Below are 19528 nucleotides of genomic sequence, written 5' to 3' on the forward strand. Positions count from 1 at the left end.
GGATAGGGAATGCTTCCAGAGTTATGGGAATGAGCGCAATTCATCGTTGGTACCGTGGTAAGATGTTGCATATATGCCAAGATACTGCTGTTAGGTCCACTACTGCTCCTTACCCTGCACCAGGTAGTTGCAATAGGTTTTGAGGCAGCTCAGAACCGTAGCAGATGAACATCAGTTTAGGTACAGAAGTTCTCAAGTTCTGCTGGAAAGTTTATGGAGTTTCTTTTGGCAGTGGTACTGCAAAGTCCTTGTCTGAGAGGACAGTCTCAACAATTGCCTTTGTGTTTAACTTCTGTCAGAACTTAAAAGGCGTTCCACAATTTTCCTTCCAAAAATCAGCTGGAGAAAATCTATTCAGTAACTTTTCAAATGCGGGACTTCAATAAAGTAAATGGAAAAAGTGGAACAGTGCCTGTTACCAGGTTAAAAAGGCATCATTGAAATTATGCAAGAATGTCTTATTTAGCACTCAGAATATTTTGTTGAAGTTTTACTTGACCCATTTTTGTTAATACTATCCAGTTTACTTAAATTCAGCATGTAGACTGATCAGCAGTATTTTCTGGCTCCCAGGATAGAGCATGCAGCAACATTTGTGCATGTACTTCGGGGAGGTGTAACCAAATAAAAATGACTTGCTGAATGCTACATATTAGTATGTTTTAAATTTTTCAATATTTAGCACTGAATGAGCTGCAGGTGTTACTTAAAACAGGTGTTCCTTTTGAAAAATTATTCTTTATTACTAGGCTTGCAGCCTTCATTGTTACTGAAGTATTTGTATTTTGAGAAAAGTCAGGAAGTATTCATTAAGAATATCAGGATGCTTGGCTAAGATTTGTTTGTGACCTATAAAATACACAAATCACCTGAAAGAAACTTACAAAAGCAGAAACAGTTTTTTTCTTTAAAAAAAACAAAACAAAAAAACCCCCACAAAAACCAAACCAAAAAGTCAAAGCTTTTTACAGCTTTCCATAAAGGTATTCAAAACTAATGGTATGCCTAGATAGATGAAGCAGATCTTAGGAAAAAAACCCCCTGCATTTTTGCCCTTTGCAGTTTTTTAAAAATTTGAATCATTTATAGACTGTCTTTGCTGAGTTGTCCTTATATAGAAGGGGAGGTTGATACTGTTTCCTTGAAAGTTGATACAGTCTCTTACTGGGTTTTTGTTGTACTGTTGTACTTTGACTAGTACTTTGCTTAGTAATTCTGAGGGACTTCTTTTGGGGGAAGAAAAAAATCTTAGTTAACAGGAAAGACATTTTGATGGCTTATATCTTCTTTTATTAAATCTTTCAATGTTGTTTCTTTTAAGTTCTTTAGCTTCATAATTTTGCTTTCTTTTGCATAGATGCGAGAATGCTCTTGCATTTCTTCCCTGATCTTTAATATATGCTATTTTGTATTTGGCTTTCACATTTCATGTAAATGTTTTGGTATCAATTTTACAAGAGATTAAGTCTATTAGAATTTTACATTTTTTCCCTTTAACATCAATACCTGCTTAAGAACTGATGGTGAGAGACTCAGACTCAGTTGTAAGAAAGATGTAACAAGTCAATAAATCTTGCAAATTGGGATACTAACTTTTCTAATGGTAAAATACTCATTGAATTAAAGTGTTGTTTTTTTGTTTACTCTCAATAGTGCTGATTTTTTTTTTAAAATAAGATGAAGAGTAGCACTGCCTGAACTTTTCCAGAGCCTTAGGTAAAACTCATCAAAGGTTTTGAGGTATCCTTTGTTCACTAACTCTTGATTGAGCTCACTCTCTCTGCTTTCCAAATATTTTCCCCTTCTCTTGTCTTTTCTGTTTCTAAGTTCTATTAATATTGCTCATAATTTATTTCTTTTTTCCTCCTCCTACAGGCACCAGAAGTGATACGGATGCAGGATAGTAACCCGTTTAGTTTTCAGTCAGATGTCTACTCCTATGGAATAGTATTATATGAACTAATGACAGGAGAGTTGCCATACTCCCACATAAACAACCGAGATCAGGTAAGAAACATTCTTTGAATACTGCATTTTATTTCTGGGTATAGTACATTTTGTTGTCCTCAAGAAATGCAAGATAAAGACAAATGAAAACTTAAGAATTGGAATGTTGTTTACAACATGATTTGTTTCAGCAGCAAATCTGTGTAATTCAATGTTTACTTAAATATTGACAGTGACAGTTACTCAAAGGAAAAAAATTCTTTTTTTATAAACATTTTAAGTGCCCTGTTGATTTATTCATGGGTTAAAGCTTTTGCTACATCAGTAAAATCCTGGTTTATATATATATGCAGTTATGTGAAATTTCCCTTCTGATGTTAAATACGCTGTTAAATCAGCAAGATTGGATTCTGTGCTTTTTACTAAGTGAAAAAAAAAATAGTGGCTATTGTTAAACCTTTTAGTATTGAATGTTAGTTTGTGTGATTTAATCTTTTACTAAGTTGTATTCTTACCAGTCAGTTAGCCAATAATATAAAGAAGCTCATTAAGGACAGAAACCAACTGTTCTCTTTATATGAATGCTTTTTCTAGCTTAGCAAATGTAGAGCTAACTCATTCTGTAGAGCGTGAACTTAAGACTGTTAGATCTTTTTGATCGCTGTTTTGCTGATCTCAGTTGTGGTTTGTGTTTGTTGTTGTTTTTTTAAATTAAGATCTTATAATGAGAAGTGTGTGTGTATGGGGACAAACTACTAGATTTTAGCCCCTGTTATGTTATATAGTCTGAATTGCAAGCAGAAGAGGCCAGTTCTGTTAAGCTAAGGAATTTTTTTCTTATTTTTAAGGTTGTCTACAAATTGGGATATTGGCATGTGTTTTAATTCATAATATTTAAATCATATGCAAGCTTTAATAATCATTACTGTTGCAAAACATGTGACACTTGACCCTCAAGTAAGTTTTCTGGGGAGGGATAGAGTATTTCCTGGAGAACACCACTGCGACCTTATTTTAGCAACATTATATTGACTTTTTTTTTTTTCTGAGACAACATTAGCTGAAAAAGAAACAATAGCACAGTTAGTTTTGTTTACCCCTGCTCCCTGCCAATAAAACCCTCAAAAAAACTCCTGTCAACCAACCAAACCTACCACTATTTTACCAGATAATAATCTTATCAATACTATATAGTCAACTATTAAGGTTACTGGAAGTCTGAAAATCCTAAATGATGACCATATTAACTTGGACTAAAACAGAAAATGTATTTTCGAACACTAATAATGTCTTTTATTGTTTGTCTCAAAACAAAACAAACACCATTTCCTTCTTTGCTGCATTAGTTGTGATTAGTTACGATGATCTCTTTCAACTTTCTAGCTGTACATCTCCTTTTGCAACATGCTTTACAGAGATACCTGAAAATACAGTTCTACTGATGGATTAAGCTGTTGTGCCAAATCAGCTGGCTGCTTATAACTACTTAAATTGAGGATCATTTGTCACTGTAGCCTTCAACTGAAGGAAATTGCCATGTCATGCCCATGTCATGTAGTATTTATCTCCTGTTCTGTATGCAATAGTTCCTTCACTTGTTGAGCACTTCAAACCATGGTGTCGCTCTGATTTAATCATGTCCTGCATTACACAAAAGCAGGGCCATTGTTTCAGTTAACTAATTTGGACAAATCTACAAGGCTCTGCTTGTGTGTGTGCCTTTGGTACTCATGCTTAATCGCTTTGGGATACTAAAGCTATCAACCACTGAAACAACTTTTACAGTTTTGGTCTTCTGCTACTTGCTTGTTCTTTTTCAGATTATTTTCATGGTTGGCCGAGGGTATGCTTCTCCAGACCTCAGTAAATTGTACAAGAACTGCCCCAAAGCAATGAAGAGGCTTGTAGCAGATTGTTTGAAGAAAGTTAGAGAAGAACGACCTCTGTTTCCACAAGTAAGTGTGTTTTGTGCACAGAAGTTTCAGAGTATTTTATAAATAGCCATTAGCACACAAAACATTCTATGCAGATAAAATTTTTGGTTTATATAAAGTGCAGCCTGCTTCTTATTTTTATCTTTGTTCCTATGTGCATTTTTTCATAACCCAGCTCCCCTAGACAGTTTGTAATTCTGATTGTATGTAGTTCCTGTAAAGGTCACTAAAAAATATTATGCATGTAGCCTGAAGCAGTGTTAGACTAACACTAGAGCAATTTGCTTTCAACAGCTGACCCATTTTAGGGGTAAGAAAAAACCCCACCTTAACACAATAAAAATCAAACCTATCTTTGTATTTACATTTTGTTTTAGTGTAGGTTTGAGGGAAATGAGAGGCTATTCCTCCTTTCCTTCCCCACAACTATGAACAAGCAAACAGAATCCACTGGGGGGTGTAAATTCATGTAGCAATTTTTGGTATTTTTACAAAGGATACTTTACCTTTTCCTGGCGCTATGAGGATGATGAAGGTACTTTCTTATACTCATTAAATAGCTGGAGTTAAATATCAGCAGATTTTGGAAGAATAACTTCTTGCTGTTACAACCAAGTGTAACTTTTGTTGTTTAAAAAGCTCTTTCTAAATGTTGTTTTGTAAACAGACTGTTAGGCAGAAGATGCAATTCTTTCCCCGTTACTCTGTTGGAGAATTGCATAGATGCTTGTTAATGGATTGTAATGTCTGTGAGGTAATGAAAAGTATCTTCCCATCCTCTGAAACTTAGCGAGACTCCTTATAGCAATGAAACTGTATGGCAGAGTTTGATTATTCAAACTGGAGTATTCCTCGAGTGTTGTTTTCAGTGCCTCCACATAGTATATTGTTGCTCTTAAAGATACACTTAAAGCTGTAATAAATGAAGGTTTGAGACTTAAATAGAAAGAGTTGCTTGTCTAACAAGCTGCCTTTTAATTTTATGTGTTTCCCTCAGATACTGTCGTCCATTGAATTGTTGCAACATTCTTTACCCAAAATCAACCGGAGTGCTTCTGAACCATCTCTGCATCGTGCCGCCCACACAGAGGACATAAATTCATGCACATTAACGTCGACAAGACTACCCGTGTTTTAGGATCATGCTCCCCTTCCCTTGTTCTCTCCAGTGACGAGAAAGGAACAGAAGTAACAGAAGTTGTGCTTTTAATGCCTCAGTGTACAGGATCAGTGCCAGCAGGATTATCTGCGTCCCAGTTTTAAGAACAAGCTGCTAAGGATTTCTGCAGTTCTTATCCTGCAGGGACACAGCTCCACATTGCCTTTTTCTACAGTTTCTTTTACTGGGACAGTTAACAGACTATAAATCAAGAGATCTATTACTATTTTTTTAATAGATGCACTTGAGCCTTATTTTTCCCATACACAGAAGCGATGGATGTTTCTTTGGCAGTGTTTCTGGATTGATTTGAATCTGTTGATAAATTGGTATTTTTTACTGCAAGGATGGCTTGCCTCCACATTTGAGGAAAGATGATGCATTATGGTGCTCTTTGATTGCCCCATGCCATATGCCACTTCAAGTTGGGGGGAGTTTTGCCTGAAATGGGTATCTGCAAACAAGACTGAGGGAAGCGGAAAAAAACTTTCTGGAAATCAGCTCCTGCCTAAGAGCTTTCATCAAGCCAATGAAATAAGTTAAAATGCTAATTCAACACAAAATAGTTTTGCAATAGTTTTGCACATAGAAGAAAAACTCTTGCAAAAGAATGGAATATATTCTGAATTGTACTGCTCAGAGAAGGAAGCTAGCCAGTCTTGCTATGGTCATCTTCAGTAACTTAAGCAGCTTACTTTGGTACTATTGACTTGTTTCTTGCAGCCCAATGAGGTGGTAAGTGCAGAAAGACAGGCTTTTGTGGCTGAGAAAAGGCTAATTAACATATCCGTATACTTCTGCAAAATGAGCATAGTCTTCATCCCATCTGAAGCTGTCGTCCAAGAGATGCACTATCAAGAGGAAACTGAGCATATACAGTTTTTCTTGCTGATTTGGGTTTTAATTTTGTTTTTATTGCTCCTGAGAAAATGCATTTATTGTAAGCCAAGGTTCCTCTGATTATCTTATTTTAATAAAATAAATTAAATTTTAGGTTTAAGATTCAATGTCATCATTTAATGTAGTAATCCATAGTTCTGATATGTACATCTAGATGTGAAAACCTCAGAAAGTGACATTCTGAATAATATTTTAAAAGTTACTAGGATAGGTAATAGCAGTTCAAGTAAAAACACACTTGATATAACAACCTATAGGTTTCCAATCACTTCCATTATGAGATGGTTTTTATTCTACTGTAAAATAAACTTTCAGCAGCATCTGCTTCTCAAGATACCTACCCTGATGTGCTATCAAGCTATTTAACTGCATAATTTTTGCTCTGCATTTTATCTTCTGTGAACCTGTTGTTTACTTAAGTAGAAGTGAGAGTTTTGTCTTGGCTGAACTCCATAGATGAAAAAACTTAGGTGGTTTAATCTAAGAATTTATTTTTTTAAATAGCATTCTGTTTAAATATGTTTATTAGGGAAAGAATGGAAGCTTGGGATTTTGTGTCTGTGTGTGTACAGGTAAGTATGGGGCTCTGAACTGAATACATTGCTGAGATCTAGTGAGTGAAGAGACAAGATGTCTGTAACCACTGTTATCTCCATCTAAACAGCTGCCTAAAATCTGTCAGGCAAAATACTTCTGCTGTTAATTTTGACAGCTTACATGTGCAACTCTTAACTGTCTGTAATGTTCAAATAGCCATTTCAGCTTCGTATTTGCAGCAAGCAAGAAACCCACAATGTGAAAGGGCAAAGGAACTTGAAGTACATAAGCCAGATACATACTTTAAAAATAATATCTAGACTGTTTGTCCTCAGAATATCATATAACATTATAAGAAGTGTGGAATATTAATGCTTAGGTGATAATTGAGCATGATCATAAAGTTTGCTTGCTAAGAAGTAAATTGAGGGTTGAAGGAAACTGTTCTATATAGTTCTGCATGATTTTCAACAATATTCTCGGTATTCTAACTGTAACCCTCTCTAAAAGTCATTTATCTTTCATTTTACCTTCATTATAATAAGAACAAGAAGAAAAAAAAAAAGAGAAATGGTAAGCTGCTTTTACTTTAGCTCTGATTTCCAAGAAGAAACCATTAACTCCTGGTTTTTAAAACAGATCATGTGTCTCTTGAAAAATTAAAATATTTTTGATAAATAGGCTTATTTTGACCAGCACTTGATGTCAAATTAGGTGAAAGCTGCTAAGTGAAGAATTTAAAAAGTCTGAGTTTCTAAGTCTTACTGCTTTCAAATTAAAACTTCTGTTTATGTTGTCCCTAGGTAGCTTTGAGAAAGAAGTTATCTTTTTTATTTCAGACTACTGTTACCTGGTTTATGTCTTCTTGGGGCAAAGTAAATCAGGAATGTCTTGTTTAAGGTAAAGAACATCCTCTCCATTGACTTTTTTTGAGTATATTTTATTACTGAAAATATTTCGCTCTGGGGAAAAAAAAATAAATGTGCAAGACCAGCTAGAAACAAGCTTCTGTGGGGAGGCTAAGGGCTATCTAAGTATTTTGGGGTAGAAAGTATGCCTGGGCAAGTGCTCTTGAACACTGATCTTCAGAGTACTCCATCTCTTGTAGTGATACTTCATTTTCCTTCACCTTTGTAATTAGCAATGAAGATAAGGCCTGACATTGCAGTAAGCATTGTTAAAAATTAACTTTAGGGAGGAAATTAATTATGGAAAAGTTAAATTTCTTAAGTCAGAATAGAGAGCAATATTTGCATGTTCAATTTGAGGGAACTGTTGGCCAGCAGAGGTGGGAGGAGTTCTCCCTCTTCTGTTGGAACCCTTATAGAAAGGTAGTATTTCCATCCAGGATGTTTCTCAGCTTCAGTTTTGACTCAGAAATGCCAACCAACAGTTGAAGCGGATAATCCTGGAGTCACTAATTTGGTGCCATTTAAAAACATTTGAATCCCAGATCAAGGTTCTTGCTGTTTGTTTTATGACAGTGACCCAGATCCTAGTTTTTAGCCATCAAAACAGCACCCTATTTGCTGTGCTGATGTAAGGTTTTCTGCACAAGTATCTCTAAATATACTTTGCTTCACAATACAAGTAATTTCTGTTGTCTCAACAATCAAGCCTTCTAAAAAGCTCAAGTCTTCAAGCAGACAAGCAACCTTTCAAGGGTATGCAGTCTTACCCTCAAGCCAGGGGTTAAATTGACCCTCTACTTACTTGAAGATTGTCTGCTGAATGTGCTTGAGAAAACTCTGCTTGCACTCAAGTGTTTAATGCTGTATTACTCAGTAGCCATTTCAGTTGTGTCCAGACTGAATTTTTAGTTTCACTGCAAAATTAATACAAATGACTTAGCAGATTTAACTCCTTGTATCACATTTCACAATCAAATTGGAAATTGCTTTTGCAACACAAACGCAAATTAAATTTTTAACAAAAATAAAATTCAGTAACAATTCTGTTAGCTGAGAAATGTGCCTTACACCTCGCACCTCCTGGGCCTTTAACACTGCTGTCCTTAATCTGAAAAAGGCAAATGGGGACCTGGAGAGAGAGGCTTCCTGACAAAGAGGAGAAGGAGCCAGCTGCCAGTTCTGTCTGGGGCAGGACTGCCAGGGAGCACTCTGGAGACAGGCTCAGCAAAAGGCTGCACTGCAGCCACCTTAAATGTCACTTAAGTGGGCAATGTTTGACCCTACGCCTGTGCTTTTAGTAACGGTATCTGCCAGCTCATCTAGGGGTCGGAGCCACACAGAAAGGGGGCTGTTCTGAGACTGTATTACAGCTTCAGAAAGGTGTCTTTCACTATGCTAGAGGTACATGGAGATGGAAGGGCCTAAGTATCTATCAGCCACACAGTTCAGTTAAGAAAAGCAGCAGTTAAAACTGTTTCTTTTGTAACTCAAATTATTTATGTTGTATAGTTGCAAACTATAAGATCACTGACAAAAGGAGATCAGAAAATTACTTAGTTACTTCATTTAACTGACTGAAGGTTTACCTTCTGGTTAAATATATTTGAACTAATTAAATTGAACAAAAATGTAACTATTACGGTTGCAATGGCTATTGAAAGTAACTACTTGCTCTCATTATACAGTTTCCAAAATCCCATTTGTGCTGTAAGTTTAATTTAGCTGCAAGTTGTGACTCCAATGTTGCTCTGTCTGAATATATTAATCAGTACTCTTGTATTTGCTTTGTAACAGGTGCTCTGAGAGACATTTCCTGCCCCTGTACTCTTTAATGATTTTAAAACAAGGGTAGGAATGTAACTGGCACAGTCTCTCAGAGCCAGGCAGTGTCCAGGCCCCACTACTGAAACACTCACTGTAAGAATATGGTAAACTTTATTCTGAACTCTAGGTACTACTTTGAGGTATAATGTATTAGTTCTTAAATCTCCTTTTTAAGGAAGAAAAAGCTACACTGACCATTATTTATTCCCAGTGTTTTTTTGTAGATATACATTTAGTTGATTTAGTGGGGAAAAAAAAAAGCACCCAAAATAGATTTAGCAACAGTTTTTAACAGCTTAAGCTTTAAATGGTAAGAGAGGAGCTGTATTTACACTACCACTCAGCTCACAAGACAGCATATGTTAGGCCAAAGAGGGAGAAAACCCTCTGGGATTAAGGGATTTTTTTTCCATGCAATCAATGTAACATTTTAAATATATTTTAGTATTTTTGTTGCCATACAAAAACTATCTGAAAACTTTACCAGGACTGCACAAGTAAACCACAGGGCACATTCATTCTAACTGTGCTGTAGAAAGTAAAAGCATTGCTAAATAAATAGCTAGATTGCTATAAACGAAAGCACCTTTAGTTCTCTTTATTGAGAAGTAGCAGAATCTTCATCAGCCCCAGAAAGGTGCATGAAAAGTTCTCCAAGTTCTGTTACTTCATCATCTGTGCTGGTCACAGTCCTATTTTCTCTGTCTTCAATGAAGTCCCACAGACGAACAGAATTGAAGAACTGGAATAGAAGAAAATCTGACTGAGCATGAACCATTATTTGTCACAGTTCATCAAAACGTTTTCCCTTATCTTATTTCTTCATTAAAAAAAAAAGTCAGAAGTTCAGATTCAAAAGCTGGGTTTGTGCTAGGATTTACTAATACTCTTAGCAACATTTGCTGTTAAATTCAAAGTGACAACCACTCAGTGTTACAGTATGAATATAGTGAGGTCAAACTAGCCACTATTAACGAGCTGTATCTGCACTGAATGGGTAGGCCTGCCTGGACCATGCAGGGTGGTGGCTAAGCCATAACATGTTTCTGAGGCTTTAACCTTTTCAGCTGGTCTGAGTGCCAGCTATATGCAGGCAAGTGAGATGAGTTTTTAATACCGTAGGTGAAAGCTTTAATGGCAGAATTCCTTTGAGAAGGGTTGGTTGAAAAAATAAAATGGTAATAAATTGTTGCTATAAAATGAAAGATGCTTTCTCCTTTCCCTAATAACAAACCTTTGCCTCAAGGAAAATTGACGAGTGCTTTCTTCACCTCTCCAAGGCCCTGTGTGGTTTGAAACATATTTAAGTAATACACATTACATTCAAAACGTGGTTTTAATTGCACTTGACTGGAGTATTCCCTTACCCGCACAGTCCCCTCAGAGCTGAGCTGTTTCCTTGGTTTTTCAGGTTCAGCTCGTGTCCCATCTGGATAAGCATGAAGGTAAAGACACTTCCCTCCAAACGGGCAAGTTCCTTTCCCTTGTTCAAAGTACTTGCAGGGTTTCTTCCTGATTTAATTAGAAAGAGAGAGTTATTGCCTTCAGCTAGTAAGGAAGTAGATACAGTTCACTCTCCATGACTGCTGATCTCATCCTTAGCCAGTAATGCAAAGTACTGCTGTTAACACACCAAGAGTTTTGGTCTCCCCTTCCCTCATTGACAGCAGTCAGAGATTATTAAAAGCGAACAAAGACATGATAAAAGAACAGCATCACATGTCAAAAAAATTAAACTATCTTAAGACATGGAAATTGAAGGATGTTCAAAGAATGTCATCAATCCTACACAGATGCATTGTCATCATAATGAACAACGCTATTTTTCTAGCAACATTCCTCTCCTGTATTTTTTACCACTACATTTTTAGGAACCAGTTCCTCATCATCTCCTTTAGAAGTTCTATGACAATACTTTGTTAATTTAAGTTTCCATCAGCTTTATTGTTCAATCAAGCTGTTCTAGCTGTGTAGCAAGTTTTTGTAAAGGTGTTCCTTACAAAGGTAGGACAACAGTATTCAGGGTGGGTAGATTGTTCTGCGATGAAAAACAGCTGAAGAGGAAAGTACAGAGAAAATGCAATTGAACTTGTAAACTTAATATGCAAATAGTGATGAAACTGGTTCCCAAGACATAGATACAGTCTATCAAATACCAACTACATGGGGAAAAAAAGCTCAACAATAACACTGCCCCCCCACCCCCCAAACCTAGCAGTGCGTTAAAAGCAGAATGAATTTGTCTTGGTTTGGAACACAGGTGGTCTGTGACTTCCAGGTTTCTGGGTCTGACTTTTTTCATCCTCCACTGGCATATAAATCAGAATGGATTTGTGCTGGCATGACCCCTGCTCTTAGAGTCCACTTTATTGGCATTGTATTAGCATTTTTTCAACCCATGCAGTACAAAATCCTCAGGTTAAACTGACTGCCAAGAGATCTATCCATAGAATTTCTGTACCAAAGACTGTTAGCTACAACACAATGTATTAGTCTTAGCTAAGCACTTAAACAAAACCCCTCTTTGTATTCTCTTCTGTACAACAGGTTGACAAGAGCCAAACCCAACTTCCAACACGACCTGACACCTCTGTTCCAATAACACAAAAGCTTACCTCACTGAGAACGTGGCCGTTTAAAAACTGCACTAAGCTGAGGCTTTTGAGCACAACTTACTACCCTCACAATTCAAAGTCCTTATGAATTAAAATGAAGAACCAAAACAGCAATAGGGTATTGAAAACAAACTGTATCTGAAGAACCTCAGTTTAAAGTGATTAATTTTATTCAAATATTTTGCCTGACTATAAGATAAAACAAGACCAGATGCTGGATTAAACATTTAGTGGAGTAGTGCTGCTTTCAGCAATTCTTTTGCTGTGTTGTAACAGGACTTCAGAGACTTAAAGCTTCCCCAGCAGCTGAAAAGCTACTAGCAGCGGCTCTGCACAGATTTAAGTAAGGCCTATTTTTTTCTGTACTCCAAAGGGCATGTTTAAAGGTCAGTGCACATCACAGAGTAAAGCTGCACAACCTTCAACAAAATAGTCATCGCTCACTTGGGTCAAGCACAGCTCTGCTTGTTTACCTTAAAAAGAGTGAGCAAGGAGATAGATAAATAAAGATTACTGTTCTGCGAGCTACATAGCCCTTACACATTCCAGGCAAGCACAGCTTCGCAAAGCTGCTGTAAAACTACCCGTCAGCAGACCTCTCCCACTGCTCCAAGCAGCGGGCAAATCATTATTAGACAATAAAAGGAATGCAGTCATGTAGTATTTTCCATTTCCAGTAGACACTGCAAAAGCCCCATGAATTTTTATCCCATATTTCAAGAGACTAATACATTTTCCTTCCCTATTTGTTTTCCTCAGTAACCGACAATCTTCCAGGCAATCATGTCTAAGGGATCAACAGAAAACACGTGAAGCCAATTTTGGCAAGCAAACTGAAATAGCTTCAACATTTCAGAGCACAGTGAGTTTGAATAATTTCTGATCTATAATTACGTGACAGTCTCTTTCGTGGCAGTCACAAAGTTAAATAAAACCATTAACAGAGATTAAGAGTTCTCTGTAGAATGGTTTGTAATTATGTAAAGCTTAAAAACATGGGCACTTCAGTTGACTACATCTTAGTGTATCTATCTTAAGGACAATGTAAACAGTGTGTGTGGTTACTGAACTTACCCCACTCCTTGCTTAAATGCTTCAATCAGCTCATTTTTCTTCTCCTGGTCTTCTACCCAATATGCACTGGGAATGACAAACTCGGATATCACACGGCACTCTGGGCAAGACCTTAATGGATCAAGACAAAACAGCAATGCTCTTTTACTTTCCAAGAATGATACTCCTCAATAGATTTGCCAGAAACAGCAGTTTCCTGCGGGAAAGGGAAATGGTTTGTTGCACTTGAAGCAGCAGAGACCTCCTCACGCATTAGTACAGCACATGTGCACATTTGTTAGTTTTCAGTTGAAATAATACAGTTCAGCGCAGTCAGGGCTTGTGCTACCTTGCATTTGTTTCTAGACTTGAACAAAAGTAACAGCTATTTCCTCAATACGCAGGAGTAAACTGCATTTGCTACTCCCAATACGCAGAAATAAGTCGTAACTACTACATGAGTACTGCAGCTGCCATGCAGCAGAAAGCCAAACCAGTTGAAAAAAGACAAAGGAAGGTCTCTAAGCCTTTTGAAATGAGATCTGACTTCTACCAGCAGTGATCAGTTGTTCACTTAGTGGTTTTAGGAGATGGATTTCTACATGAGGAACTGAGACCAAGAATCAAATATGCAACTTCAGGTACCTCAACAAGCCTAGGAATGGCTTTATTACCTACCAGGACACCCCCCCACCAAGTCCCATAAAACACCTTGTCTCCCAGCAGGCGGTGCTTCTAGAACTAAGCCAAGTCCCTCCTTTGGATTAACTTTGCAACGACTGGTATGTTCACTGTTGTGGAGAAACGTAAAAAACATTTGAAGAATTTGTGTTAGTAGTTAATCCATACTCAAAACGGATTCCAGGGCGCTTTTTCTGAAAAAACAAACAACTTGCAGTCCCTGCTGTAGGCAGAATATCTCAGTACCTGTCCAACAGAAGCTTGACTCCAATACAGGTTATGTCCTAATGAGCTAATGTTCACTTCAATTACATTTATAATGAAACTTGTGCAGAAAAGTCTGTTTTGGCAGAAGACTGAAAATATTTCCCACCTTTTCCTCAGCATGCCTGTAACTTGAGAGAGTTTTCAAAGAGATGCTCAAAAAAGGAAATTGCCCTAATAGGATGTTTTAAATTCTCTCATCTGAGGAGAGGCATATTTGGAATACATTTTTACAGAGCTAGAAGATGAAGGCATTTACTCAGGTACAGATAAATGCATAAGTAGTGGGACACTTTGCTTGAGTAAGCTATAGAGAAAAATCCAGTAATTAAGCACACACTTAGGAAAAAAAGGAGTTCCTGTTTTGGCACACAGGTTTCTGTGAAGGGCACAGGTTAACAAGGTCTCGGCTGTTCCAGAGTCCACGCGTGTGCACTTTTCCCCACCGTCAATGCAATGAGAGAGGGCAAAGTTATAACGGGCCAAGGTCTTCCCATACAGGACGGCAGCATGTAAGTAAACTGTTACTAAAGGATACCCAATGCATCCTTCTGGTCTTGAAGGTAGTTCTCATAGCCACACTCCAACGTCCTGGAATTTGCCAGCACTTGGACCAGGATTTTCTGAGCTCAGATCTTATTAATGGGAATGGTAATATTTACAGCTACGGAATCCCTTGTCACCAATTTTATTTCAGTATCAAGTCAAAGCACACCAGAGAGCCCATCTCACTGACACAGGCCACAGAGAAGAGACTCTGGTTAACATCAACTTACTTTATGATTGGATTCTCAAACTGCTTGGCACATCTCCACTGCCGGATGCAAGACAAGCAGTAGGTGTGATTGCAGTTGGAAAGGATCCCAAACCTCCTCTCAGAGGCCGACGGTTTCTCGTACACCACTTCCATGCAGATACTGCACACTTTGTCCTGACTTGCCTGAAAGGCAAAGGCCTTCTCCATGTCGTGCTCAAATGTCGCCATGCACATCTGTCATGGGAGAGATGTCATCGGTTATTGCAATCCATGTATCGGCCTGTTCCTTGTAAAACAAAAGTGTCTATGAAAGGGACCTATTACAGGAAAAACAAGATACACTGATTAAGAGCATCATGCCTACCTTTCATTGTCATAATTTAATTTTAAGAACTTTAAAATCAATCACGTATTTCACCCCTTCAGCGTTCTCTGCAGCTTCAGGAGTATCAGAAGTAAGGCTGCCCAAACACTCTTCATTTACGCCTTTCTATATCTCTGTCGTGGAACAGGTATTGCACAAGGAGGTGCTTCAAATACCCCTAGAAACCATCTAATTCAGGGTCCAGAACAGGTCCCACACTCAGGATGTTACTCTGCTTATCATTGAGGCCACACTCATTCACCAGATACTAAGCTTTACCCTAGCTAAGTAATTAGTCTCTTATTACAGGCTTTCCTACAGCACCTCTCATCACAGTATCCCAGTAGTGACCATCAATAACCAATTCACACTCTCACAGCACTACAAGGTGAGCTGGTGGTTATACCTGGATAGTTTTACCTCTTACTTTTCAAAGTTCTCAGGACACGACAAGTAAAATAAATTTAAAAGACTCTAAATTATAATAATAATAAAGCACACAAAACAATTCCACCTTAGTAGCAGCATTTTGACCAGTGCACCTTCTCATCCAGCACATACCTCTGTTTCTGGAGGCGAGCGCCTGACAGCAGCGCTGACAGGACACTGTGCCAGCTATCAACAAGCTCCCAGGAGAAGTGCGTTTTGCACCAGTGCGTTTTGCAAGTATATGCTGACTGCACAAAACCTGAGGTTTTTAACCCCTTGGATTCTACTCCAGGCTCTGGAGAGTCTTCCGATTCAGTAACCACTAACACTGCTGGTCCTTCTCTTCCTCAGCCTTGAGAACTCCTGATCGTGACCAGCCCTGACCTAAATCTGGTAGCCAGGCAGAGAAAAGAGCAGCCCTTTAAGCCCATCTTTAGCCAACCAATTCCTCACCCGGTCCCTCCAGCTGTCTTACTTCAAGTTCAGCTCCAAAATCCTTGTGCTCTGTTCAGTCTGACCCTACTTGACCCTGCCCTGAAATCAGCCACAACTAAGAGGAGACATCGAAGAGGTGACTCAGCAGACAGGCAGGGTGATCTCCCCGAACGCACCAGCAGCCCCCAACTCCTCTCCCCCACTACACATAATGTATCACTGAGACATTGTGTAAGCTACCAAGGACATTTTCCTTGTAGAGTTGTAGGGTGTTCTGGGAGAAGGCTGCAGGCAAGTTTCCAATAAGGATGAAATGGGAAAAAAAGAAATTGTTGTAAAAGGCTATCTGCATCATCGTTACCAATTAAGGCCGAGATGCTTGAGCAGACCACTCTTAGAATCATTTTATAGCTAGATAAACAATAAAACAAAAGCTCTTTGGAACAACAGGCTCTTCTACATAACACATCTTTGGATTTTAGAGCAAACAAACCAAATCCCGCACTAAGCAAAGCAAATCTCACATGGATTTCATGTTAATACTACCATTTCATGAGCCTTCCTCTGTTCTTGGTCGTAAGGGTGAAGTACTTGCAATCCACATATCTCACACACGTCTCCATGGAGGTAAAGGCAGCGATCTCCGAAGTGGCACGCTCCCGCTGCAGCATAGGGACACAGCTGCTCTCCAACAGCACAGGAGCTTCCAGCTACCGGATCTTCCAGTCCGCTGCAAATAGCTTCCAAATACGAATGGGGCTTCACTTCCAGATTATCATTTTGGTCACTACAACACACCACATCGCTTGCGGTGCTGGGTTTCTGCTTTTCTTCATTCAAGCCACACAGATCTTAGGAAATGGAAACATAGTATGAACCATACAAGGCATGCACAAAACCCACACAAGAAGTTCCATGTACCTTCTTTCCAGTGATTACCAGTTTGGTTGTTTTTTTTTTTAGAAAAAGTTTTCTTCTCAATGAAATCTCATCTCTAAGCTCCTTTTGCTCACAAATCATAAGAATTTTCACAAACTACCTACTGAAAAGTTTGATTTTAAGATTTCTTCAGCTGTTTTCTGTTTACAAATAGGCTAAAAAATCCTCTCATTTCACATTAGGGCAACTGGCCCATTCAGTGCGACAGCAAGGGAAGGTGGGAACAGCATGCAGGCGGCAGGGGGGCTCGGCTCCTCTGCCCTGCCTGTCAGGTGTGGATGGATGTCTCCTTGCTTGTGTTCCTACAGGCTGGCACAATCCTCCACAAAGCACACGCCAGGTACCCCGGCACAAAGCAGCCAGGTTTCTCACCATGTCAAATGCCCTTATGCTGAGAACAAAATGCACAAGAAGATTTGAGGGGCAGAGAGATTTTAACCAAAAAATCCACTTCAAAAGAAAAAAAAACACCCCCCAAAACCAAAACCTTCCTTCAGAGAACACCAGGCTAAAAGCCAGTCAGCTAGACAAGGTCACTAGAAGGTACTGACAGGCACAAATTCTTCCAGGAAAGAGGCCTCATCGGGTAGGAAGCCTGACCGCACCTCTCCAGCTCTCCAAGAAACTCAAGTAATAAAAGGAGAAAAACTACCTAACTCCTATCAAGCATCACAGAGGATGAGCACAGCAGCACTCCCACTCACTTCTGTCCCTGAGCACTAGCGTTTTCTTCTCCCGTTTGCCAGTCTCATGCAGTTTGCTCCTGATTATCGGCGCGCTGTGCTCGGGAGGATGGCGAGGGTTGTGCAGCGCTGCTGATGAGAGGGGAGGCGGCGCAGGGGCCGCTGCGCCCCCCGACGCAGGAAGTCTGGTGTGATCATACCTGCGAAAGGAAAAACACAGAACAAGTGTTACGAAGGCTAAACTTGGCACAGTGGCAGGACACTGCCCTGATGAATATTTAAACAAAATAAAACCGAACAGCTACTTTTTTTTTTTTTTTTAAAAGGATTGTTCTGACAAGTTGACTGAACTGCTCGGTTCCTTTCAAAGCCAGACTAAAAGGCTTCTCAGTCTCAAAAAATGGATGCTGCTGAAAGCACACCTATATTTTCTTCTCCAGAGACACCCAGCCTAGCTGAAAGAACATTATTCATGTGCATATTAAATTAGATCTTCGTCATTGCCTCACACAAACAGGTTTGCTGGCATTTCTCAGAGAAGCAACATCAAAACGCTGTGCAGGAAGGAGTGACATTTCGTGATCTCAGTTTCCCCCTGCAAGCAGCCACACTCAGACTTTGTGCTCCCACAGCACAGCAGAAGATGTAGTATTTGCACACGGGATAGGAAAGGACTCAAAACATCCAGTAAAGCTGTGGAAATATACTCCAGCAGCAGAGCAGAAGCAATCACTGCAGTAAAGAGGCTGGGCCAGTAAAGCCAGGGACATACCTGAACACTAGAGTATTTCTGATGGGAACAAAATATTCTCCGTATCTGTTTCTGGTCCCATACTTAGGACCTGTACGTGCCCACAGACATGCCATACCTGTGAATCGCTCATGTGCGTCAAGTGCCCCAAACTCCAGCAAAACAGCTGGAGTAAAACAGCAACACGCTTTACAGCCATCGTTACGGTCCGGTCAGCGTATGATGTGGTCCCCATGAATAACACGGCCATCAGCAACATTACACGTTACCAGTTCAATGTGAGCAGCTAAGGCAAGCTGCAGAAATCACTGATGTTCAATCTCCTAAAGCAAGTTTGGTACCATGAACTAAGTGAAGGAAAGGAAATATAGCTAAGCCATTGCGATCACAGCAATGCTGTGAAATCCCCTGCTGCTGTTGGGTGAAGGCACCTCTGGCACATCCCTGGTGGAATGTAATGACATTAACTAATGCGTAGTGTTTACTAGAGCATTTCTCAAGGAGTTTTAACCAGAAGAGTTCAGGAAAAGGCGTGGTACCGTTCAGCTTTCCCACCAAACCTAGGGGAGCACGAGAAAAACACTTTGCTCCAAGACAGAGCTGAAAGTCCCTGAGATTGTGTATTAGAATCTGCACGAAGGAGGCTACAAGCTACAACAGGAGAACTGAGTGAAGCACTGCTGAAACACTGCCTGCTTCCTGCCGCTTCAGTAACACGGAAAGCAAACCGTGCCGCCAAATGCTATTTCATGTGAAGTTGCAGGCTTTGCTTTTTGCATTTCATAGGTCTCAGTATAGTAAGAACCAGATGAAAAACATTTGTGAAACCTGAAGTTTAATTTCCACAGAGTAAAATAATTGCTGAAGCCAAGACAGAGTAAAGCTATAATATTGGATGCACAAGCTGATTTTGGTACTGGGAGAAAAAGCTCACATTTAACATACTATTTGATTCCCTTTGTCATCTCGTCTTGATCTGTGATTCCCTGGGGTTTACCGCTGACCGCACGCGATTATTACGCCCAGCTCTTCTGAGCTCGCTGTTCCAAAACGAGTCAGGTCTTTACCTGCACCGAGCTCCGTAGGCACACTGTCCCTTCTGGTAGTACTTGCAGATCGTAGAGGATTTGCTTGTAGACAAGTCGTGAGAGAACAGGCACTTGCTGCCCTCCCGACACACTCCTTGCACGTAGTACCTGGGGGAGAAGCAGTTCTGGTCAGAGAAGCCCGTTGGGGCAAGAAAGACGAGCGTAAGGACGGGCGTAGGGGCCAGAGGGAGCTCCGAAACCGGTTCCGCGCACCCCCGGCCCCGCTTCTCCCTCAGCGCGGAGATCCCCCGGCGAGG

At 39.6% G+C, this 19528-nt stretch overlaps 2 protein-coding genes across 4 annotated transcripts in view; one reads left to right on the top strand and one right to left on the bottom strand.

The window, feature by feature from the left end:
• The window catches only part of RAF1 (Raf-1 proto-oncogene, serine/threonine kinase), a 47619-nt gene extending 39928 nt beyond the window's left edge, over window positions 1-7691 (top strand). For all 3 annotated transcript variants that reach the window (XM_010584428.1, XM_010584429.1, XM_010584430.1), the window contains 3 exons: window positions 1876-2007; window positions 3768-3902; window positions 4879-7691. In XM_010584428.1, coding sequence (XP_010582730.1) covers window positions 1876-2007; window positions 3768-3902; window positions 4879-5019 — 408 coding nt within the window. In that variant the 3' untranslated portion in view covers window positions 5020-7691. The remainder of the gene's footprint in view (window positions 1-1875; window positions 2008-3767; window positions 3903-4878) is intronic.
• Window positions 7692-9794: 2103 nt separating this feature from the next.
• MKRN2 (makorin ring finger protein 2) lies at window positions 9795-19519 on the bottom strand (the record flags this gene model as incomplete). The annotated part of the gene is made up of 7 exons (XM_010584475.1): window positions 9795-9954; window positions 10580-10724; window positions 12902-13012; window positions 14602-14816; window positions 16357-16661; window positions 17454-17632; window positions 19251-19519. Coding segments are annotated over 7 exons (1368 nt in total), but the record flags the coding sequence as incomplete, so codon positions are not given.
• Between the last annotated feature and the right edge of the window lie 9 nt (window positions 19520-19528).

The sequence above is a fragment of the Haliaeetus leucocephalus genome, unplaced genomic scaffold, assembly GCF_000737465.1.
Source record: "Haliaeetus leucocephalus isolate CR32 unplaced genomic scaffold, Haliaeetus_leucocephalus-4.0 Scaffold984, whole genome shotgun sequence".
NCBI classification, from domain to species: domain Eukaryota; kingdom Metazoa; phylum Chordata; class Aves; order Accipitriformes; family Accipitridae; genus Haliaeetus; species Haliaeetus leucocephalus.